Here is a 20,574-nt window from a genome sequence, read left to right on the forward strand (position 1 = left end):
CTCTCGCCCAAGCTCACGACTGCCAGACCCCCGTTGATGAGCAGTGGGAGGCTGCTCCGGCTTATAAGGCTTGAGAGGCTTGAATATGGGACTCGTGAGTCTCGGTTCTCAGCGGAAGCGAGGGTGGGAGAGAAGATGGGAGTTGACGCGTCGACGGTTTCTTCTTTGGTCTGATTTTGCTGCCAGACGAGACCGATTAGGGTGACGAATAAACGATAACGATCAAGATATATACTTTCCATGATTCAACCCCGTCGGGCAATTCTGCTGAGGAAACGGATAAGAGAAGGAGATCAAAGGGAAAGGACGAGTTAAGAGAGGCCAGGCTCTTGGGTCATCTTTTCGGCTCTCTTTTCGCTGTGAAATTTTCTCGCTCTCGCAGTTCTTCCCTCCTACCTGATAATCAGAGCTCTCAGCCTCTTCGCACTCGAGAAACGAAGCTTTTCCCCTGCCCAGCCTTCAATTCTCGCCTGTTTCCACTTTCAGAGTCGGCCGCGATCGCTTCTTCTCCTCCCAACTCTCACTCTCGCCTCTCCCCCCATCGCCTTCCCTCCCTCCCCTTCCTGCTCCTTCTCTCTCCTTCCGAATCCCTCTGCATCATGGGAAATGGGCAATCCTCTCCTGCTTCCCCTCACGGTCACCAAGGTCCCTCTCCTCAGAAACACTCGCAACCGAGCCATCGCGACAACACTCGACCTGTCTCTCCTGGCCTCGCGAACCGTCGTCGGAAGTCACTCGAGCTGCCTGATCTCGCGAGTCTCACCTTCACCAACGCTTCCACCCCTGCCTCGTCCAAACAACCCTCTCCAGCAGTGAACGGACTGGCTTCTCCACCACCACCAACAACACCAGGAGGAGGAGGAGGCAAATTCGCCAGCTTGACTCGTCCTGGAGCTCTCGGAGGAAGGAAACGACCTTCTCCTCTCGCTCCTGCCATGTCTACGGCTCCTCTCTCGCCTATAACGACTCGACCTTCGAACTCTACTACTTCTGGTGGATCGTACAACCCTTACTTCCCTTCCTCAGCGGAACCCATCCCTTCCTCCGCCCTTCCAGTCGCCATCCCTGCCTCCCACCACCAAGCTCCTCTCCTCTCGTCCGGTCTTCCTGATTACTCGAGAATGACCTACAACGACAGAGATCACCAATCCCACATGCCAAAATCACCTCCTCAACCTCAACCTCAACCGAAACCTACAACGACGACCACGCCTTCTCCTTCAGCCACCAAGAAAGCTCGGATCGTGGATCCCAAAGCTCAACCTCCTCCGTCCACCCCTCCTCCTCCTCCTCCTCGAGCTCACCACCACAAAGCCCATCAACCATCCGTAGGAGGAGCAGACGAGGACAACTATATTCGGTCCTCCCTTCCTCTGGGAGGAGAGGACGTAGCCGGAGGATCGTCGACGCCAGCTGAACCCGGGTTGGGAGAAGCTGGCTCTTCGTTGGATCCTGCCGCTGGAGTGAACGAGATTGGCAAGAAGGATCTGGACGAGGAGATGAGGGTCGTGGAAGCGGAGGCGGGGGTGCCGACCATCATCACCTGGACGGGAGGAGGGAGGGAGGTCTTTGTGTGTGGGACGTTTGCGAAGAACTGGGGGGAGAGGGTCAAGATGAGTAAGAGGTGAGTTGGGTTTTGGAGTTTCTTTCTGTCCACCTCCTTCGTTAGGGACTGTTGCTCGAAGTTGGAAGGATAGTCTGGCTGCTAGAGAAGACGATCAAGCTGAACATCGATCTCCTTTTTTGTTTTTGTCGAACGAACAGCACCCAAGACTTCACGTTGGTTCTCAACCTCCCTCCCGGTCCTCATCGTCTCAAGTTCATCGTCGACGAGTCCTGGAGATGCTCGGACGATCTGGCTACGGCTACGGATGCGGATGGGAGCTTGGTCAACTACATCGAGGTGAGTTTGGCGTCGTCGCTTCGAAGTTCGAACGAAGGAGAGGAGAGAGGGAGATCGGAACGAGACGGCAGCCTCGAAGAGACGAGACAGCAATGAGCTGATCCTCTCATGTTTCTCGTACAGGTCGAGAAGCCTGCGAAGGACGGAGATGTCAAGACGGATTGGGAAGGAGATTGGGACAACCAGATGGGAGGAGTCGAGCCAGGTGAGTCTCCCGTTCCCAATCGTCTCCTTCTCTCCTTCCGTCTCCTCCTCTCCTTCTCCCTCCTCATCCCACCCCAACCCGAACTGACTTCGCACCTCTCTTCACCTTTCTCTTACCACAGAGGATCAATCCCTCTGGACCACCGAAATCCCCGAAGCTCTCATCAACGCTCAAGCGACCGAGGAAGCTCACCAAAACTACCTCGCCTCCCTCGCTCCAGCGAACCGTCAACCTGGGTCAGCCGCCTTGCAGAACCCTCCTGGACTCCCCAACCCTCCTTCGCTACCCCGACATCTGGAGAAGGTCATTCTGAACAACCCGCCGAAGGATGGAGGGTCCGTGGGAGTGAGCAGTTCGGGGAGCAGGTCGGCGAGGGAGGAGGGGACGAAAGCGATCAGTGGGAACGCTGCTTGTTGTGAGTCCTCGTTTCGCTGAGGTTGTTTGGTGTTTGGAGGGTCCTAGGAGGATACTGGGCTGGCTGTTGGTTGAGTGTTGGATGGTGCGGGAGGGACGAAGCTTGAGAACGAACGCTCGAAGGGTTTCGAAGTCGAAGCTCACACACTCCTCCTCCCTCTCTTCCTTCCTTCCTCAATCAGGGACCGCCACACCCGACGACAACTCCATTCTCCCCATCCCCAACCACGTCGTTCTCAACCATCTCACCGCTAGCGCGATCAGGAACGGAACCCTCGCTGTGGGAACGACAACGAGGTACAAGAGGAAGGTGAGTTTGCAACGCGTCGTCGTCCCTTCACCCTTTCTTTGCTTCTCTCGTCGCTGACCCCTTCTCATCTTCCCTTCTTTGTGTCATCTACTATTCGCAGTACATCTCCACCCTGCTGTACAAACCTGTGGAGATCTAGAACGACGCGTCTTCGTTCCTCTCTTCGTTTTCGTTCTCGACTCTCCACTTTTGTTTCCCTTTCGCCTTCGCTTCCCCGTGTAGACTAGACTGTCTCTCCCTCCCTTTTCGCTCTCGATGTTGTTCTCTCGTTCACTTCTAACCCTGTTTACATTTCTCTGCGTTTACATACATTCTCTCACTTCTCGTTTCGTTTCGCACCGTCCGTTTTAACTTCCAGTCGATGTTCGAGATCATTTCGTTCGTGGCTTTCGAACTTCTCTCTAATGATTCTGTGGTCTCTCTTTCGTAGGAATTGGGTTCGGTGGCGGGAGACGAGGAGAAGGGAAGAATGGTGAGGCGAGCGTCCTCGGCGCGTCGAGAGGAGGAACAGAGATAGAGAATTGACGAGAAGGGGAAAATCTCGGCCTGAAGTGTCTCAAGTTCCAGCTCATAGACACCAAAGCCAAGTCTCCCACCCTCAACCTACCTCCTCAAGGACTCCCAAGAAAACCCACGCCCTAAATGAGCTCCCTCACGACGCGTCCTGCCCTGAAGCTTCTTCCCTTTTATACGCTCGATTCTCCGCCGAATTCTTGACCAGCAATACCTTCGTGATCAGTCAAACGAGAAGAAAATAAGATGACACCATGTTATATAGGGCTGTGCTTCACGTGACGGAGGCAAAATCCGCTCAGAGAGACAGACGATTTCTCTTTCTTCCTCCACCACCCACCCGCCTCCCTCTCCCTCTCCCTCCCCGCCTCCCGTCCTCCTTCTTGCAAACGAGAGAACTGAGAGAAGACGAACGCACCGATGTCTAGAAGTGAAGCGGACGTTATCGCTGTTGCGAACAAGACGTTGGGAGGAGAGAACGTGAGTCCAACGAGATGGGGTGGGGAAGGAACGAGGGGTGGAGCGAAGGGAGAGAGGACGCGTTGAGGTGGCGAATCGACAAAGACGGAAGAGCTACTCGACTGAGCTTTCGTTCAGGAGAGTCGGGAAAGGGGAAAATCTTCCCCCTTCCTTCGTATCCTCTCGAGAAACCTGAGCGAGAAGAAGAGGGTCGAAAGGATCTGAGGGAGGGACAGGAGAAGAGAAGGGAGAGAAGGTGGGGTTGGGTTGAGCTTCCAACGAGGCGAAGGATCTTTCTCTCCGTCTTCGTCTTGAATGTATATACTGACTTGAACTTTTGTGGATCTTCTAAAAGGCTCTTCCTCCTGGCTACCTCGACATCATCAGAGAATTCCTTGAGACGAACCCTTACGACGACAACTTCATCGTGAGTTTCATCGAGAGCTCCTCGCTCCTCTCCCCCTTCCACCGAGCTGACTTCTACCTGCTTTCAACCTTTCCTTCGCTCTAAAAGATTGAACGAGGATCTCCTCCCACCCCTCACTTTGGAGTCTTGACTTGTAAGTTTCTTCTTCCCTTCTCGGCACTCACTCGTCGTCTCGAAGGCGGAGAAGGAGAGGGGTCTCGGTTCCTCGAAGCTCACACCTCCCTCCCTCCTCCTTTTCCTTCCTTTCCCGTTTCTTCTTTCTTCTTTCTTCTCCTCAAGGCATGGAAGAGTCCTGCTGGACCGATATCCCTCTCACCCAGGGGAAATCAGCAGACGGAGGAGCATCCATCGGAGTCGGATCGCTCGACAACTACAGAGTGAGTTGGGCGGTTTCTGTTCTCGACTCGGGAGAAGGAAAGGATGGTTCGGGAAAGGGAAGGTCGAGAAAAAAAACTTCTTCGGAACTGACATTCGTATCTGTTCTTCGTAGGAACACATCAACAACACTCCCGACCATCTCAACGCTCGAAACTCTCGTCAAGCTACAAGGGTTCGTTTCCTTGAAGTGACGTCTTCTTCGTTGCCCTCTCTCCTTTTCGCTGACCTCTCTTTTCCTCCCTTCCCTACTTCCCTCGTTGCTAGATCGCCGCCGACAAAGCTAAAGGAGTTGCCATCAAGAGACCTGCTGAACAGAACGCTGAGCCGTGAGTAGTTGACCTCCCTTCTTCCTCGTCCTCACTTCCATTTGCTCACCTCTCCGTTCGTTCGTCTCAGATCCGGATCGAACAACGACGTCAAGAGAGTCAAGTCCAACGGCTACGCTTCTGGTTCCGGTTCCGGTTCTCGACCTGGATCTCCCATGCAAGGTGTTCAACCTGTTGCTTCGGGTTCAGGTGCTCAGGCAGGTCCGTCGGTAGCTGGAGTTGCTGGAGGTGAGCTCGAACCAAACGATCGAACGGCTCGAGACGACTGGACAGAACGCTGATCTTCTTCTTGTATCTTGAACCCACCAGGCATGTCGAACGAGCAGAAGAGAGCTCTCGTCAAGGCTGAATACGATTACCTCAAGAGCATGCTCCTCGTGTTCGTCCTTCCTCTCCCTTCTCTTCGACGCGTCTCTTCCTTCGACGCGACGCGTGTCTGACCATTCTTTCTTCCACCTCTTCCTCCTCACAGCTCCAAGCAGTCCTCCATCAAGAAGAGACTCGTCGAACGAATGACGGAGGTCACTCGCTCCATGAACAAGCCCGGAGACGTTCGAGAACCCGCTCCTCGATCCTATGAGCTTCTCGCCCACCTCCCCGAGCTCTCCATCAAGTTTGGAACCTTCGCCAACCCTCCAGCTGGATACGGACACGCTCCCGTCGCTCCTGGAGCCGTCATCGCTCGACCTGCCGTCCCCGTCCCCGTCGCTGGTCCCTCCGCCCCTACCGCCGTTCAGAGGTTGATCGCTCAACAGCAGCAGTACAGGGAAGCTCTTGAGCAAGCTCAACAAGCTCGACTTGCTGCCGCCGCCGGGGGACCTGCAGTCTACGCCGCTCTTGCTGGTCAAGCCAACCCTTTCGCTCCTGGCAACGTCATGGCTGGAGTTCCCGGAGCGTACAACATGCCTGGAGCGTTCGCTGTTCCTGGACAGGACGAGGACGAGGATGATTTCGCTGCGAGGACGGGTTACATCCCTTACGGAGGACAGAGACCTCAGAGGAACGGGAGGGAGGTTGAGTGAGTGGCTCTTTCGTTTTGTTTTGACGACGCGTCGACCACTTCGAACTGACCTTCCCTTTCCTTCCTTTCCTCTCTCTCTCAGGATGAAAGAGTTCTTCGAGGATTCCCTCAACGACTTCGCCGACAGTTCGTCCCCTTTCGCTCTCTTTTCTGAAGTTGAACTGACTTCGGGCTTCCTTCCCTCCTCCCCTCCCTCGCCTTCCAACAGACGCCTCCGTCAACGACTCCCTCCAGAAGCTCGGACTCGACGACATGAAGGACATCTTGCCTGGGTTGAACATGTGAGTCTGCTCATTCTGACTCGTCCCGCGTCGAAAAAGAACGAACTGACTCGTCCTCGTTCTCGTTCTCGTTTCCTTTCTTCTCGTCGAAAACAGCACGCTCATGCCTCATCAGATCATCGGAGTCGCTTGGTTGGTCGAGCAGGAGGCGAAGCCTAAGTACTGTGGAGGGATCTTGGCGTGAGTAGACTAGTTTCGAGGTTTCGAGAGGGGGAGAAAAATCAGAGAGAGGAACGATTGGACGCGTCGAGGAGCGGGAGGCCTTCTCCTCGAACCTCACTCACTAATTCGTCTTACCTTCCGTTGCCAGCGATGCCATGGGACTCGGAAAGACGATCCAAGCGGTTCGTTCATGATGCCATCGTCGTTTTCATCCCGCCCGGGCTGACTCTCTTCCCGCCTTTCCGTCTTTCCTTTCAGCTCGCTCTCATGGTCATGAATCAGTCCTCGGAGCCCAAGAAAAAGTCGAATCTCATCGTCGCGTGAGTTCTCGTTCTTCGCATCCTTCCGTCGCTCTCGACAGACCACATTGCTGACTATTTCTGTTCGTCGTCACTCGCAGTCCTCTCGCCCTTCTCTCCCAGTGGCGAGACGAGATCGAAACCAAGTCGGTCGACGTCGACAACCCCAGACAACCCGCTCTTAGTGTTCTCATCTACCACGGAGCTCAGAAGCCCAAGACCAAGAAGGAGATTCGAGGCTACGATGTCGTCGTGAGTCCTCCTCTCCTCTCCGAACTGTGAACGAAGCTAACTCGATCTCGCTTCGTTTTTGCAGATCACTACCTACGGAACCCTCGTCTCCGAGTTTCCCAAGCCCAAGAAGAAGAAGAAGAAGGCCCCTCGAGTCAACTCGGACGGTGAAGTCGAATCGGACGACGCGGTTCAACCTCGTCAAATCTACGGTCCTCTCGCTCAGATCGAATGGTTCCGAATCATCCTCGACGAAGCTCAGAACATCAGGAACAAGGCTACTCGAACTTCGCAGTGCATCGCCGAACTCGAAGCCGACTACCGATGGTGCTTGACTGGAACTCCCGTCACCAACACCCTCGACGAGTGAGTGCTCTTTCGTTGCTCTTTCTTGTTCCTCCTTCCCTCGCATCACTCGAGAGAGCTGAGATTCTCATCTCCCTCTCTGCTTCCTTCTCATCAGTCTCTACGGATTGTTCAGATTCCTTCGAACGCCCAAGTTCGAGGATTGGACTCAGGTTCGGCGGTCCTTTCCCTCTCCCTCCTGCTCGTCCCTTTTCTGACCTTCCATTTTTTTTTCTTCCCCCCCTGCAGTTCCGAGATCATATCTCTCAACCTGCCAAGAGAAACGGAGACGTGAGTGTGAACGAACGCAGATCTCGACGCCGTTTCGCCTTCAACTGAACTTCGACCGTTCGCTTATTCGCCCCCTCGCAGATCGCCGCCAAACGAGTCCAGGTCATCCTCAAGGGAACCCTTCTTCGACGAAACAAGGAGTCTCAGATCGATGGAAAGGTGAGCCTCGTCGAGCTTGGTCCGTTTCGCCTCCTGCTCACTCCGTTCCTCGTTTTCGTCCCTTCTTTCGAACAGCCTCTTCTCAACCTCGGTCCCAAGGACATCCTTTTGGAAAAGCTTCAATTCACGGACGACGAGAGAGAGACGTACACTTCCGTCGAGTGAGTGCCATCGTTTTCACGAGCTCTGCTCTTGCAGTTTCGATTGCTGACCTTCCCTTCCATCGACGCGTCTCAGGACTCGAGCACGAGTCAGGTTCAACAAGTTCCTCAAGGCTGGAACCGTCCTCAAGAACTACGTACGTGAACGCTCGTCTGTTTCGAGGTCCACTCGAGTCCGAAGCTGACTCTCTCTCTTCTCTGTTGGAACGAACTCGCAGGCCAACGTTTTGAGTGAGCTCCTCTCCTTCTTCTCCCTTCCCTTTCCCTCGTTCCACATGCTTACCCGTTTTCTTCTTCTCTCTCTTCTCAGCGATGCTCCTTCGACTTCGACAACTCGCCAACCATCCCTACCTTCTCGCTCGAGCCAAGGGAGAAGCTGCCGTCGACGGAGATCTTCTGCTCGGGGTGGAGGACGGCGCAGGAGATCAGGTTCACGAGGTCACCAAGGCGAGCGAGTTAGCTCGAGCAATCAGTCTCATCGGTCAGGAGTAAGTCTACAGCTCAATCTTGCTTTCCTTCTGCTTCCGCCGTTCGAGAGGCTGACTCTTCTTTCTTTCGTCGTTCTACAGATTCGTCGACAAAGTCAAGGCCAAGTTCCAGGAGCGAGACGAGGCTGCTCGAATTGCAGAACAAGAGGATGCGAATGCTGAGGTTTCGGGAGATCGAGATTGCCCTATCTGTGAGTTCCGAGTCCTTTCTCCTTCGAGAGAAGAGGGATTCGACGCGTCCTCGCCTCCGGAGCTGACTCCTCCTTCCTTCCCTCGCAGGCTTTGAACCCGTCACCGACTCTCTCATCACGTCCTGCTGCCTCCAAGAGTTCTGTGTCACCTGCATCGACGATCTTCACGCTGCCAATCCAGAGGATCCCGAAGCCGACCCGAACGAGAAGTCGTGTCCCACTTGTCGAGGAAAGTTGACGAGTGAGTCCTCCTCTTCCTTTCCCTTCTCGAGCCGTTTTTTCTACCGAGTCTGACCTCCTCTTCTGTTCCTCTCCGTTCTACCACCAGCTTCCACTCTCTTCAAGTCGATGGCGTGAGTCTGCTCGCTTCCCAATCTCTCCCTCTTCAACTTCTTCGACTGACCTCCTCTCCTCTCCTCTCTTCGCGCTTCGTAGCTTCGAGGAGGAACCCGAGGAGCCCAACGACATCATCCCTGGATCCAAGATCGAGGACTTGGACGAGGACGAAGATCTTCCTGAATCTTCGATGATCGGTGCTGGTCAAGGGAGAAGGAACAAGGTCAGTTTCGAGTCTCGCCGTCTCCCTCTTCCAAGACTCGAACGCTGATTCCTTCCGTTATTTTTCGTAGATGGCCATCATCGACAGTGACGACGAGGATGTCAAACCTAAAGTGAGTTTTTAAGTTGTCGAAGAAGAAGAGGAAGGAAGTCGAAACTGACGAAGTCTTGTCGCTCCCTCCTTTCACAGGTCGACGTCAAGGGAAAGGGTCGAGCTGTCCGAAGCGAGTCTCCCGAGGAGAACAAGTACGAAGATCGAGAGGATATCCACAACATCCATGCTTCGACCAAGCTCCAGAGGATGCTCGATCTCATCAACCTCTGGGCGGAGGAACATCCCGACGACAAGGTGACTTCGACGAGCGCGTCTCCTTCGCCTCGACTCGAGACTGACATTGCTTTGTTTTTACGCTAAACAAACAAACAGATCATCATCTTCTCCCAGTGGGTCAAGTTCATCGACATCATCCAGGTCGTTCTCAACCGAGAGGACCACCGATTCCTCAGGTTCGTTCGACCTTCGTTCCGCGTCAAATGACTCGAGCTCTTCGAGTAGCACGAGCGCTGATCCGATTGTACTTTCGATCGATTCTTCTGATTCACAGGTACGAAGGATCCATGTCTCGAGCTGCTAGGGAGGCCAACGTCAAGAAGTTCATGACTCAGGAGAAGTGCCGAATCCTCGTCATCTCCCTCAAGTGAGTCTACGCCTCAACCCTTTCCTGTTTCCTTCTTCGAATAGATCTGACTCTCGTGCTTCATCCCCTTCTCGATCTGCAGGTGTGGTGGAGTCGGATTGAACTTGACTCGAGCCAATCGTGAGTCTTTCTTTCCCTCGTTCGACGCGTCCTCTCGTCTCTGACCGGCCCTTCTTCCTTCCCATCCCTCCTCCCCACAGGTATCATCAACATGGACCTCGCCTGGAACGCTGCCACTGAGGATCAAGCTCTCGATCGAGTTCATCGAATTGGTGAGCTCCCTCTCTTTTCTCTGCTCTCCGACCTCCCGCTGACCCCGTCCCTCTCCTTCGTTCCTCTTCTTCGACCCTACTAGGTCAAGTCAAGCCCGTCGAAGTCCACCGACTCGTCATCGATGTTCGTCCTTTTTTTTCTTGTTTTTTCTTCTCTGCGGGATCTCGCAAAGGGCTGACGCTTCGTTTTCGCCTCGATCAGGACACCGTCGAACAGCGGATCCTCGACCTCCAAGAGAAGAAGAAGAAGATGGCCGATGCTTCGTTGGGAGAGGGTTCTGGACAGAAGGTTGGTTTCTCTTCTCCTGTCTCATTTTCCTTTGGTTGAGACGAGGAGTCGGAACGAGCATCTTCGTCGTTGATGAGAGGCGAAGAGTTCTGGCTCCTCGTTTCGACGCGTCTCTCCTCTTCGACGATTCCGATGCTGATTGCTTTTTTCTGAACCCCTTTTTTAGATGGGAAGGTTGTCTGTTCGTGACCTCGCGAACTTGGCAAGTATTTCTTTCCTTTCAAACCTTTTCTCCCTTCCCTGAGAAGGTTCATTTGCCTCCGTCACGTCTCCTGCTAACTTCGTCCCTCTCCCTCTCTTCCTCTGCTTCTTCCTTTTAGTTCGGAATGCCCGATCGAGACGAATAAGGCCTGTCTTCATTGTTCACTCAGTCGGTGGTAGATGATGGTTCTCGTGCTTTGCTTGCTTTCTCTTCGTTTGCGTCGCCCTTCTCGATTTCGTTTCTCGTTTCCCTCTTCAGTCTCCTCTCGTTTACAGTTGTTTTTCGTTATCTTCTCTTCTACAGCCCGCTACTTGTTTCTTCTCCTACATCCTCTCCAGTACTTTTAGCTCTTTGTGGTACTCCTTCTCGTTGTTTCTTCTCTTTCGCTTGCTACACCTTCTGTTCGTCCTCCCTTCGATTTTTTTTTGCTTCGCTCTTCGCTCTTCTCCTTTTGCTTTGATCCCTCATGTCTTACGAACCACTTTTGAACTTTCTTGATCTCGTTCGTGCGAGAAGAAGGAAAGATGGGAGGGCAAGGCTCTCCGAACGAGGAAGCCGACGCGCCACATTCGTTCTCTGCGTTTCCTGTCGCAAAGATACTCGTTCTACTTTGAGCTAGAAGAAGACCCCTTCATGTATTAGTGCATTGAGTACTATTGTCTAAAGCTACGCTGCCAACGCTAGTTATCTCGAACGAAACCAAAACCAACTCGACGCCGAGACTCGACTGATCTCGTCCCTCCCCTCCCTCTCTCCCACTTCGGTTCAGCGCTTCTTCGACCCCAGCACCTTGATAAGCGCAGCCTTCACCCCCTGCATACTCCTTTCCACTTCCTTCTTCGTCAACCCACTCGACAACGCCAGCTTGATGCTAGGTTGAGGCTGGAACACCTCCTGATCTGGCAACCTCCTCGTTCTAGTAATCATCACTCCCGAGGTCGTCAAGCACTCCTCCACCACCTCCTGCAGCAGCCTCTCCTGTTGCTGGATGTCTTTGAGGTCTCCGAAGGGAGGGGTTGGAAGTTGGATGTGGATGAGAGGGGAGAGAGGGTGGGAAGGGATTCGGATGAGGTCGTATTTGGATTCGACCTTGTCGAGGATCGAACGAGCCAACTTGACGTGCTCTTGGAGGGTCGTGAAGATTTGAGGGGAGGAGGAGAGGATGGAGATTCCTTCGGACGCGGTGGTGGCGAGGAGGGCGGGGAGGGAAGCAGAGAAGACGTGGGCGGCGGAGTTGATTCGCTGAGAGGGAGAGAGAAAAGGTCAGAACCGAAGTCGTGGTGAGGACTCGAATCGTTGAAGACGAACCTGATGAGAAGTAACGGCCAGAGTTCCACTGCAGAATCCTCCTCCAGCGTTGAGACCTCTGGTGAGAGATCCTACGATGATGTCGACCTCCGTGGCCTGTTTGGAACGAGAGTAAAGGTCAGCGGAAGGAGACGCGTTTCGAATGAAAAGACGAAGGCAGTCTTGCTCACCGGAACTCCCGAGAACTCAGTAAGACCTCGCCCAGTAGCACCGATGACTCCGAAAGACATCCCCTCGTCGAGGATGAGTCGGAATTTGTACTTCCTCTTGAGCTCGATCTGTTCGAAGACGGGGAAAGGGAGGAGGGGAGGGAGAGAGAGTCAGCGCGTCTGCTCTGGTCGACCTTTCTTCCCGTTCGAGATACACGACAAAACGAGAGTGAATCAGACTCACAATCTTCTCCAAGTCCGTGATCGATCCATCGTTCTCAAACAACCCTTCCGTCACGATAAACCTCCTCGTCAACCTCGCTCCCTTCCTCGCTCCCTCCCTCGCAACAACGCTCAGAGCAGCCTCCAACGAGCTCATGTCTCCGTGGTCGTAGTACTTGACGGTCGACCTCGATAGCTGGAGTCCTCGTTGGATGGAGAAGTTGCACAGACGGTCGGCGACGATGATGTCTCCTCGTTTGGCGAACGACGGGATGACCGAGGAGATGGCTGAGAAGTCTTGAGCGTAGAGGATGGTCGAAGGGACTTGAAGGAAGGAGGAGATGTTGGCTTCGAGAGCTGTGTGGACGTCTGTAGAAAGAAGGGCGGCAGAGAGGTCAGCGAGTGGGGCGTGGCAGGAGGAGAAAGGAGAGAAGAGAACGAGAGGCGAGGAGAAAAAGCTCACCGATCGTGCCCAAAAATCCAGGAGCTGAACAGGTTCCAACTCCATACGCTCTCAGCGTGTCTGTCGCAACCTTCTTCAGCCTCTCGCTCATAGCCAAACCGGCGAAGTTGTAGCTGGCGAGGTTGAGCACCTCCTTCTTCTCGTTCGATGCGAGTCGAACCCGTGGTCCTGTTGGACCGACGATGATGGGCAGGGAAGCAAGGAGTTGGTTGTCGACGGAATCCTCTGGGACCGCAGGGACGAGGGGATCGGGAGTCCAGTCGGAAACGAGCTCATCGATTTCCTGAAGGGAAGGAAAGAAGGGAGGAGGAGGAGGAGGAGGATCACCGGTGAGCTTCTTCGGTCTTCGGCGTGAAAACAGACAGAGATCGTCTCGTTTTTCTTCTTCTTCGAAGAACTGACCTTCTCCGAGAGCTGAACGAAATTCCTTCCAGTTCGATCCGTTCGAGTCCTACTGGAGAGGATGGTTCGGAGGGCAAAGGCGGCGATGGCGATTTCGAGCATAGTCCGGTAGGGGTCGTTTTCATACGAGGCCACGACGTATCGACGAATGATGGGAGACCCTGGAAGTCTACACGAAGAAGAACTCTGTATCAGCTTAGATGTGAGCGAGAAGTTGAGGCGGTGAAAGTGGGTAGACGTACGAGGTGAAGGAGCGTTGAAGGAAGGAAACGAAGAGAGCCCAAAGGACGAGGACGTCCTCGAAAGGGTGAGGAGAGACCGCCTCCAGCAGCACTGTCGGCTCCAAGACTGAGCAGTTCATGAGGGAACGAGAGGAGGAAGAGGCTGGCGAAGAGTCCTTGAGGTTTCGAAGCGATTTGCGAGGTGGGCGTTGGGAGGAGAAGAAGAAGGAAGACCTCGGCGGAGGTGAGCTCGCACGACGAATTCGAGAGCTGTCGATTTCCTTTGAAGGCTAAAACAGAGCGTGTCCCTCGACGCGTCGTCTTCAGAGCTGCAGGGTAGTCAAAAAGTCGTTGGGTGAGATAGGAGTCTGCATTGGTTGTCAACCGAAGGAGCAGAGAAAGATTGAGCTCACCAATCGTCGGAGGGGAAAGGTCGAACGTCGAGGAAGAGCGAACTCGTCCCACCCCTTCCTAAGCCTTCGTCGCCTATTCCACCTCTCCCAGTTCGTACGAGTTGGCTTCCCACCAGAACAGACCTTCTTCCCTCTCCAAGCCCTCCCTGATCCTCCCTCCCAGTCCTTCAGTCACGACGCGTCCTCCGACGAGTCCCCACGGTCCTACCCTCTTCGCAAAGGAGCTCTCTGGAGGAAGAGCGTGTAGGACGTGTCCTTCCGACGAGATGGCGAGGGACGAAGGGTCGAAGGGAATTCGGATAGTTCCTCCTGCGAGAACGAGATCGAAACTGCTGAAGGGAGGAGGGGAGGAAGGGAGGATGGCGGTGAAGACGAGGGGAGTGTTCCTGCATTCCGATCTGAGGTAGTTTCGCTCTGACTTGCATTCCGAGATCCAGTGGTAGTCATCTTCGACTTCGTTGCTGGTGAATGAATCGACCTGGAAGGAGGAGGAGGAAGAAGGAGAGGAGGATGTAGGAGCGAGTTGACGGAGCCGTTTGAAGAAGATGGAGAGGAACTGAGGATCTTTATAGGAGGAGGTAAAGTTCTTGTGAGGAGTAGAGGAGAGGAAGAGCTGTCCGTGCGTGTCGATGGTGTAGTGGTAGCTTCGAGGCTGTCGAGAAGAAGAGGGAGGAGGGAGGGGGGAGAAGGGAGGGAGGGAGGTCGAGCTGAGAAGGAAAAGAACGAGGAGCTCGTCAGCTTGCAGGTTTGGAGAAAGACACGATTTTCCTCTGGTAGTAGATTACTGACAGCTGTGAGCAGAGAGTGGGCACCGGTGATTTCAGTAGAGATGTTCGAAGAAGCGAGGTCATGGCCGTTAGGAGGGAGAGGGAGGGAACAGGGAGGAGAACTCGAGCTGATCAGCTTCGCCCTTTCCGACCTTTGTTTTCTCATATCCACAACAGCCAAATTTTCAGAACAACCTCAGAATCCTTCAGCGATCTGCTTAATGTTGCTCCTGGGTCCCTCAAATCTGCATCGGACGTCTTCCGAACAGCCTTAGCAAGCACAAATCGAGCAGCAACATGGGTTCACTCGCTTCGACTCCTCCAACCTCCCCTTCGTCCTCCTCTCTCCCAGCACCACCATCATCTCAAGGCATGTCGGACTCTGAACCTGTTCACTTCTTCGATATCAAGTCCTCTCTCGAGGGTGAGTCTCTACATCTATCGATCAAGCTCACTTCTCGTCCCTCCTCCCTCCCTCCCTCCCTCCCTCCCTCTCCCTTCCACAGGCTCGAGTCAATCCTGGTCTCCCAATACCGTCAAGATTCGGATTCTCCTGAACCATAGGCTTATTCCTTACACCCAAGACTGGGTCCTTCTGTCCTCTCTCTTCTGCGAGCTGCTGCCTTCTCTCGAAGGACAAACTCGCGAGCTCCCCATCTCGGAGTTCAAAAGGTTGTGGGACGCGTCGGAGGAGTGGGTTGAAGGACAGGGAGAGGAATGGATGAGAGAGGAAAATAGGAAAGCGTTGGAGTGAGGTTGTGGATGAGCAGGAGCTAGGAGAAGGGAAGGGGAGGGGCGGAGGGGAGGGAGGGAGGGAGGGATGGGAGCCGTCGGACGTTCGGATCTTTGCAGCATGGATGAGTTCTTCGTTGATCACTTGTCCCACCTTTTGGGAAAACGCACGCTTTTCATGGTCAAACAGGCTACAAAGTTCGCTCTAACTTTGAAAGCTTGAGAGCCTGCAACGGGATTTTTGCGACGCGTCTCGCCTTCGTTTCGTTTTCCTGCCTGCATCACTCAAGCCTCGGCTTGAGACTCTAAGATGAGAGAAAGACTCTAAACAAAATCTATTGACCAACCCATGCCCAAGGTAAAGAAACAAGCAAAGAAAAACGGTACAAAGAGTACATCTAGCGGGAACAAAAATAACCAAAAATGAAAGGGAAGAACGTGAGGGTTCGTTAGGGCAGCGAGAGATACAAAAGGTAGAGGGATGAATAAATAAAGCAGCACGGAGGCCATGACGGAACGTAAAAAAGAGAGGAACCTAGTCGAAAGACCAGACAGGGACTTGAGCGCGTCGCTCATCATTCCTCGTCCGCTCCCTGTGGGAATGTAATCATGAACAGAACAGCGCGTCAGCTACGTGTCTACCTCTTTCATCAACTAGTCTGAAAAGAAGGAGGACCAAGGAAACGTTTAAACTTACCTTCTTCAAAGCGCGACGCATCTGCTCGAGCGCTTCCTCCGCCTCCTTTCCCTTTCCGTCCTCAGCTCGCTTTGCTCGAAGAGTCAGACCAACGGGATTCTCAGGAGCGACCCTACGAGTCTCCCTCTTGTCTCGAGACTTGAGGAGCCAGTCGCCCTGAAAGAGTTGGAACGAGAAGGCGCGTCGCGTCGAGGGAGAAAGGGGTGGAAAAAGATGAAGAGGGAGGGAGAAGAACGACAAAAATCAGGTTCCGAGTCTCACACAAGTGACCAAGGAAGAATCGACTCGGGGAGTGATCGGTCGGGGGAGAGAAATGGGCGTTTCCCACGGCGGGGGAGAAAGTGAGACGGGAATAGCAGAACGGAACGTGAGACTCACGTCGCCTTTGCCTCGTTTCATCTTTTTCCAGAGCTCCTCGAGTTCTCTCTGCGAAGGTCCGGCGTGGTCGACTTGAACCGGAGAGCTCTGATAAGCGGAAAGAAGACGGGAAGGGAGTGAGAATCGGACCGTAGGATCAAAGGGAAAAAGAGAGAGAGAGGAGCGACGAACGAGGGCTGCTTGGCCGCTTCGAAGATCGAGACTTCGAGGACGAGAGAAGAGCTGAGGAGGTTCGAAGCCTGATCTTGAGAGAGCTCCGACGCAGAGAAGAGCACTAGAAACGAGAAGAGAGAAGTGAGCGTCAGTCCTGGAGGCAAAAAGAGAGAAAGAGGGAGCTGGAGGGGAGGCGCTCACGAAAGACAAACGAAGAAGAAGACGACGAGAGGCCTCGCTCTGGCGGACCTTTTCACCTTCGAGATGAGGGTCCTCGTCTTCAGTGCCAAGCTGGTAGGGTTCAAGGCTCGTAAGAGAGGAGAAATCCTGCGTTCAGAGCGATCCAGAGTGTCGGGAGGGGAAGAGGTGTCGGGGGATGCGATTGGGAGAATCAACCTATCCTTCTCCGACGAAGGAGAAAACAGGGAGGAGATGCTTGTGATGGATGCGAAAGAGCCCGCTCGAAATGTTGGCCTTCGATTCGTCGTCGCTGTGGAGGTCATCTTGAGGGAAGGAGGGAGGGAGGAGAGGGGAAAGAGAGAAGGTGGGAGTTGGGGGAGAAAGGAGAAGCTCGAAGGACTTCGGTTGGTTCTCGGAGTACAGAAGAAGGGATTTTCCTTTCTCGCTTCCGGAACCACGTTCTGCTGGGGAGAAAGTTCAATTACAGGGAAAGACAAAAGGAGTGAAGTAAGTTTTGGCTGATACAAAGCACTCCCGACGCCACTCGGCGGGGGTCAGACCAAGACTCGACGTCGAAGTTGAGAGACAGGCGACAACGAGGACAGATCCACGCTCGTTTTCCCTTCTTTACAACTGAGCGCTCCCAACTCTAAAAGAGAAATCGATACTAAGTCGCAAGCTTCTACCTACATCGAGGATTCAATCGAGGGAACGAAGGAGAAGCGAGAACGGGGCTCGCCCTCTGCGTCCTTTGTTTCTTTGTCCTCTCCTAAAAGCATCCATGAGCGCCAAGCCCCACGCTGCCTCAGCAGAAACTGAGAAGCCCGTTGTGCGAAGGTGGTCCAGTGCCCTGGAAGTCTCGGATCACCTCAGCGAGAGCTTGAGGACAGCCGTGGGCCGCGTCAAGTTCCTTTTCAAGACGCGTCGTGTTCACGTTCCTCGCCCTGGCTCGTGAAAGAAGCTTCGAGCTGAAGGTGAGACGGACGCCCTTTGCATCCGAGTGGCGTCGGAAGATTCACTCGAAGAGCGGCGCGAGAGGTACGGTCGTTCAAGAGAAAATCGAAAATCGAACGAGGTGAATAGAAACGGTGCATACAAAGTGTAGAGGAAGCAGTTGAGACTTCAGGATAGAGATAGATAACAGACTAAGCTAGACGAGTTGAGCGGTAAGCGAAGGACAGGAGACAATACAACGGAAAAGCATCGTCGACTTTTCAAGACGAGGCGGAGGCTGTGAAGAGGAAGAGAAAGAAGAGGAGTGAGCTTTAAGTAGCTTGGTATACACGGCGAACTAAATATATCACTCACTGGCATTGTCAAAAGCGGTGAGAGCTGGTTCGATGAGAAGACGGAAGAGAAAGAGAGAGCAGGAACGACGCGTCGAGGTCAGTGAGATTCGGACGAAAGAGAGAAAGGACGTTTCATTTACTCACGATCGAAGGGCCACTTCCTCTTCAAGCTGTCTCCGGTGTACTGGGTGTAGTCGACGTCGGTGGAGGACTAATCGGGGAAGAAGATCGATGTTAAACAGTCAGGCAAGGAAAGGGAAGACGGACGCGAAGGGACAAAGAGGCTGGACTGACGAGATCGAAGGTCGCCGCGTAGGGGACCAGTCCAGAATCGTCGACGTCGGTGACTTTTCCGGAGGTAGAGTTGAAAGTGATCTCAACCTTCTGTCGGGAAGCTCGAGAGGGATCACTTTCGAGGTAGTTGTGAGGGCTAGTGAAGCAAAAAAGAAGCGAACGAGATCAGCCTCACGATTTCGAGTCGTGGTTGCTTCAACTCAGCCCCTTCGAAGGACATAGTACGTACGAGATCATGAAAGCTGCACTGGCGGTGTTGAAGACGGTGTTGGGGAGATCTCCGCTGTGAAGAGAAGACGGAGGAAAAGAGGTTCAGGACCGGAGCTTCGAGGAAGAGAAAGCTTCGAAAGGTGTGAACGTACGTGTGAGGAGCATGATGCATACCAAGGTTGGCTGATAATTTCCGCATGACAAGAAGCAACAAGGAGGAGAGTCAGAAAGGTGCGAGGAGGAGAGGAGAAGACGGACGCGTTCCCTCACCCCAAATAACGATATCCTCCTGTACAATCGATTCTCCGTCGAAGAACTTGTCAAAGTTGACGATAGGGAACCCAGGGTCAAAGGCATTGTTGGGGTGAGCCTGAAAGAAGTAAAAAGGTCAGCTTCGAGAGGAGAGGAAAGAAGGCGCAGAAGACGACGAACGGCTTGAGGCTCGCTGTCCTTCCTCCTCGTCACGTAGAGGTGGTGCTTGGCAAAGTTTCCAGACTCCTTAAGGTTGGGAGAGTCTTGAATAGTAAGATGAGCTCCTGCTCCTCCCCGAGCTGAGAGAACCCAACGTGAAACGGAACCGAGATCAGCTCGGCGATCAAAACGCGGTCGGGAAGTAACATAACTCACAAGGCATGACCTTGTATCCTCGGTTCTCTCCGTACTGATGGCAGATGAAGTGAAGGAGGTGTGAGGGAAATGAAGAGGGGCGGAGAGGGAAGGAAAATGAGAAAAAGAAAGACGAACCTTGTTCTGCTCGTCTGAGTTCTCGACGATGATAGCAGTCTGACCGTTAGCGACCCAGTTCTGAACAAGGGAGAGATGTAAAAGGGGTCAGTTTTCGAAAAGGGAGTGCGAACAGAGCTACGATACTCACGAACTTCCCCTCGTCCTCAGTCTGAAGAGTTCTTCGCTCAAGTTTCATCGTAGTTCGAGTGGCTGCGGGGAAAGACGAGAGAAAGTCAACACCTTGAAATGGAATGGCACGAGAAAAGTTGTTGAGACTCAAAAAGTTGTTGAGACTCACTGTTGGACCAGACGTACTTCTCCTCGGCGTTGACGAAGGTGTCTGAGAGAAAGAAGAGGAGGTACGCGTTCAGCTCTTCTCGGTCTTCGAGGAGCAGAGGCCAACAAACTCACGCTTAGCGAGAGAGTTCTTGGTTCCAAGGATATCGAAATCGATCTTCCAGTTGAGAACGTGATCGTGCATGGATCCACTCAAAGCTGAAAGGGTGCGACGAAGGCGAAGAGAGGAAGATCAGATCGTGAATCATGTCGAGGACGGACGACGTCAAGAGATGGTAGGCCTCACCGTCGTGGATCTTGTAGCCGTAATCTCCGTTGTGAGCGTAGTGAGCAGCCTGGATGTAACTGAAAGGGAAAGAGCGAGAGAGCGAAGTGAAAGCGGCATCAGCGAGCATCGAGAGAATAATCTTTTTCGGACTGGACTTCAACTCACCCGGAGGCTTGAACGACGGTTTCGATCGAGCCGTCCGCATAGAAGATGTAGCTCTGTGAGATGAAAAATAAACAGGTGAGCTCTCGAATATCGAAGTCGAAGAGGGGAACGATCGTGGATGAGATCGAGCGAGCGACGAGGCGAAGGCGTCGACGATGTTGGATGAGGGAGAGTGGAGAAAGCTGGGACAAACCTGCATGTAGTCGTAGTTTCCGATCGTGGCGATGGTTCTAACAGTAAGAGCGATGTTCTGGTTGAAGAAGAAAGAGGGTCTCGGTAAGCAATCCGACGAGAACGAAAGAAGAAGGAAGGAAGAGATTCGACGCGCCTTTGTACTGTAGAGGTAGCTGCTAGCAGTGTGACGAGAGATAGGGTATCCCATGTCCTGCTCAAAGAGACAGATGGCGCTCGGGTGAGTAAGAGTAGTTTCCGAGACGTGAATTGCGGTGTCGAGGAAGCTGGCGGAAGAGAGGAAGGAGAGTGAGCATGGCTCGTGGGGCGAAGAGGAAAAGTCGACTTACGTGGAGTAGGTAGGGCAATCGATTCCAGGCAAAAGTTCGAACGTGTAAGCTCCGAAACCCTAGATGAAAGAAGAAGAGGGGTGAGAGACGAACGGGGGGGGGCGGGCGAGGCAAGGAGGACGATGAGATACTCACA

At 53.6% G+C, this 20,574-nt stretch overlaps 8 protein-coding genes across 8 annotated transcripts in view; 3 read left to right on the plus strand and 5 right to left on the minus strand.

Moving 5' to 3' along the window:
- Positions 1 to 599: 599 nt before the first annotated feature.
- BDY24DRAFT_412682 (protein kinase subunit beta) lies at positions 600 to 2,971 on the plus strand (the record flags this gene model as incomplete). The annotated part of the gene is made up of 6 exons (XM_076643096.1): positions 600 to 1,624; positions 1,765 to 1,903; positions 2,027 to 2,108; positions 2,230 to 2,523; positions 2,705 to 2,832; positions 2,933 to 2,971. The coding sequence occupies 6 exons, from the start codon at positions 600 to 602 to the stop codon at positions 2,969 to 2,971; spliced, it is 1,707 nt and encodes a 568-aa protein (XP_076499662.1).
- Positions 2,972 to 3,765: 794 nt separating this feature from the next.
- BDY24DRAFT_368745 (SNF2 family N-terminal domain-containing protein) lies at positions 3,766 to 10,420 on the plus strand (the record flags this gene model as incomplete). Its single annotated transcript, XM_076638033.1, has 34 exons — positions 3,766 to 3,825; positions 4,160 to 4,231; positions 4,319 to 4,364; positions 4,511 to 4,608; positions 4,722 to 4,781; positions 4,874 to 4,935; positions 5,006 to 5,136; positions 5,245 to 5,314; positions 5,408 to 5,953; positions 6,039 to 6,082; positions 6,165 to 6,237; positions 6,334 to 6,417; positions 6,548 to 6,581; positions 6,658 to 6,719; positions 6,800 to 6,950; positions 7,015 to 7,295; positions 7,393 to 7,447; positions 7,524 to 7,565; positions 7,647 to 7,724; positions 7,800 to 7,885; positions 7,962 to 8,022; positions 8,104 to 8,116; positions 8,196 to 8,373; positions 8,455 to 8,564; positions 8,653 to 8,805; positions 8,893 to 8,917; positions 9,000 to 9,123; positions 9,194 to 9,235; positions 9,313 to 9,471; positions 9,550 to 9,629; positions 9,728 to 9,820; positions 9,903 to 9,940; positions 10,021 to 10,092; positions 10,176 to 10,420. 34 exons carry the CDS (start codon positions 3,766 to 3,768, stop codon positions 10,418 to 10,420), a joined length of 3,528 nt encoding a protein of 1,175 aa, XP_076499663.1.
- A 772-nt stretch (positions 10,421 to 11,192) lies between these two features.
- BDY24DRAFT_379927 (serine C-palmitoyltransferase) lies at positions 11,193 to 13,784 on the minus strand. The gene is made up of 7 exons (XM_076639108.1): positions 13,370 to 13,784; positions 13,128 to 13,296; positions 12,726 to 13,008; positions 12,285 to 12,631; positions 12,062 to 12,169; positions 11,892 to 11,987; positions 11,193 to 11,825 (listed from the first exon to the last, which is right to left on the minus strand). The coding sequence occupies exons 1-7, from the start codon at positions 13,486 to 13,488 to the stop codon at positions 11,349 to 11,351; spliced, it is 1,599 nt and encodes a 532-aa protein (XP_076499664.1). The 5' UTR covers positions 13,489 to 13,784; the 3' UTR covers positions 11,193 to 11,348.
- Positions 13,785 to 13,834: 50 nt separating this feature from the next.
- BDY24DRAFT_412685 (uncharacterized protein) lies at positions 13,835 to 14,612 on the minus strand (the record flags this gene model as incomplete). Its single annotated transcript, XM_076643097.1, has 2 exons — positions 13,835 to 14,468; positions 14,551 to 14,612. 2 exons carry the CDS (start codon positions 14,610 to 14,612, stop codon positions 13,835 to 13,837), a joined length of 696 nt encoding a protein of 231 aa, XP_076499665.1.
- Positions 14,613 to 14,875: 263 nt separating this feature from the next.
- Positions 14,876 to 15,322, plus strand: BDY24DRAFT_379933 (uncharacterized protein). Its single transcript, XM_076639109.1, has 2 exons — positions 14,876 to 14,952; positions 15,035 to 15,322. The coding sequence occupies exons 1-2, from the start codon at positions 14,901 to 14,903 to the stop codon at positions 15,280 to 15,282; spliced, it is 300 nt and encodes a 99-aa protein (XP_076499666.1). The 5' UTR covers positions 14,876 to 14,900; the 3' UTR covers positions 15,283 to 15,322.
- A 118-nt stretch (positions 15,323 to 15,440) lies between these two features.
- Positions 15,441 to 16,158, minus strand: BDY24DRAFT_379934 (uncharacterized protein). The gene is made up of 2 exons (XM_076639110.1): positions 15,958 to 16,158; positions 15,441 to 15,853 (listed from the first exon to the last, which is right to left on the minus strand). The coding sequence occupies exon 2, from the start codon at positions 15,837 to 15,839 to the stop codon at positions 15,585 to 15,587; it is 255 nt and encodes an 84-aa protein (XP_076499667.1). The 5' UTR covers positions 15,840 to 15,853; positions 15,958 to 16,158; the 3' UTR covers positions 15,441 to 15,584.
- Positions 16,138 to 17,124, minus strand: BDY24DRAFT_379936 (uncharacterized protein). The gene is made up of 3 exons (XM_076639111.1): positions 16,690 to 17,124; positions 16,507 to 16,609; positions 16,138 to 16,422 (listed from the first exon to the last, which is right to left on the minus strand). The coding sequence occupies exons 1-3, from the start codon at positions 16,989 to 16,991 to the stop codon at positions 16,201 to 16,203; spliced, it is 627 nt and encodes a 208-aa protein (XP_076499668.1). The 5' UTR covers positions 16,992 to 17,124; the 3' UTR covers positions 16,138 to 16,200.
- Positions 17,125 to 17,826: 702 nt separating this feature from the next.
- The window catches only part of BDY24DRAFT_348186 (copper amine oxidase), a gene marked incomplete at its 5' end in the record, with an annotated part of 4,858 nt that continues 2,110 nt past the window's right edge, over positions 17,827 to 20,574 (minus strand). Inside the window, 17 exons of the mRNA XM_076637660.1 lie at positions 17,827 to 17,899; positions 17,977 to 18,000; positions 18,102 to 18,168; positions 18,252 to 18,387; positions 18,481 to 18,534; positions 18,614 to 18,644; positions 18,732 to 18,831; positions 18,894 to 19,012; positions 19,089 to 19,122; positions 19,206 to 19,265; positions 19,336 to 19,397; positions 19,486 to 19,527; positions 19,599 to 19,682; positions 19,771 to 19,829; positions 19,918 to 19,970; positions 20,111 to 20,375; positions 20,439 to 20,497. Coding sequence (XP_076499669.1) covers positions 17,883 to 17,899; positions 17,977 to 18,000; positions 18,102 to 18,168; positions 18,252 to 18,387; positions 18,481 to 18,534; positions 18,614 to 18,644; positions 18,732 to 18,831; positions 18,894 to 19,012; positions 19,089 to 19,122; positions 19,206 to 19,265; positions 19,336 to 19,397; positions 19,486 to 19,527; positions 19,599 to 19,682; positions 19,771 to 19,829; positions 19,918 to 19,970; positions 20,111 to 20,375; positions 20,439 to 20,497 — 1,266 coding nt within the window. The 3' untranslated portion in view covers positions 17,827 to 17,882. The remainder of the gene's footprint in view (positions 17,900 to 17,976; positions 18,001 to 18,101; positions 18,169 to 18,251; positions 18,388 to 18,480; positions 18,535 to 18,613; positions 18,645 to 18,731; positions 18,832 to 18,893; positions 19,013 to 19,088; positions 19,123 to 19,205; positions 19,266 to 19,335; positions 19,398 to 19,485; positions 19,528 to 19,598; positions 19,683 to 19,770; positions 19,830 to 19,917; positions 19,971 to 20,110; positions 20,376 to 20,438; positions 20,498 to 20,574) is intronic.

The sequence above is a fragment of the Mrakia frigida genome (genome assembly GCF_051309035.1).
Source record: "Mrakia frigida strain ATCC 22029 unplaced genomic scaffold BDY24scaffold_5, whole genome shotgun sequence".
Classification (NCBI taxonomy): Eukaryota; Fungi; Basidiomycota; class Tremellomycetes; order Cystofilobasidiales; family Mrakiaceae; genus Mrakia; species Mrakia frigida.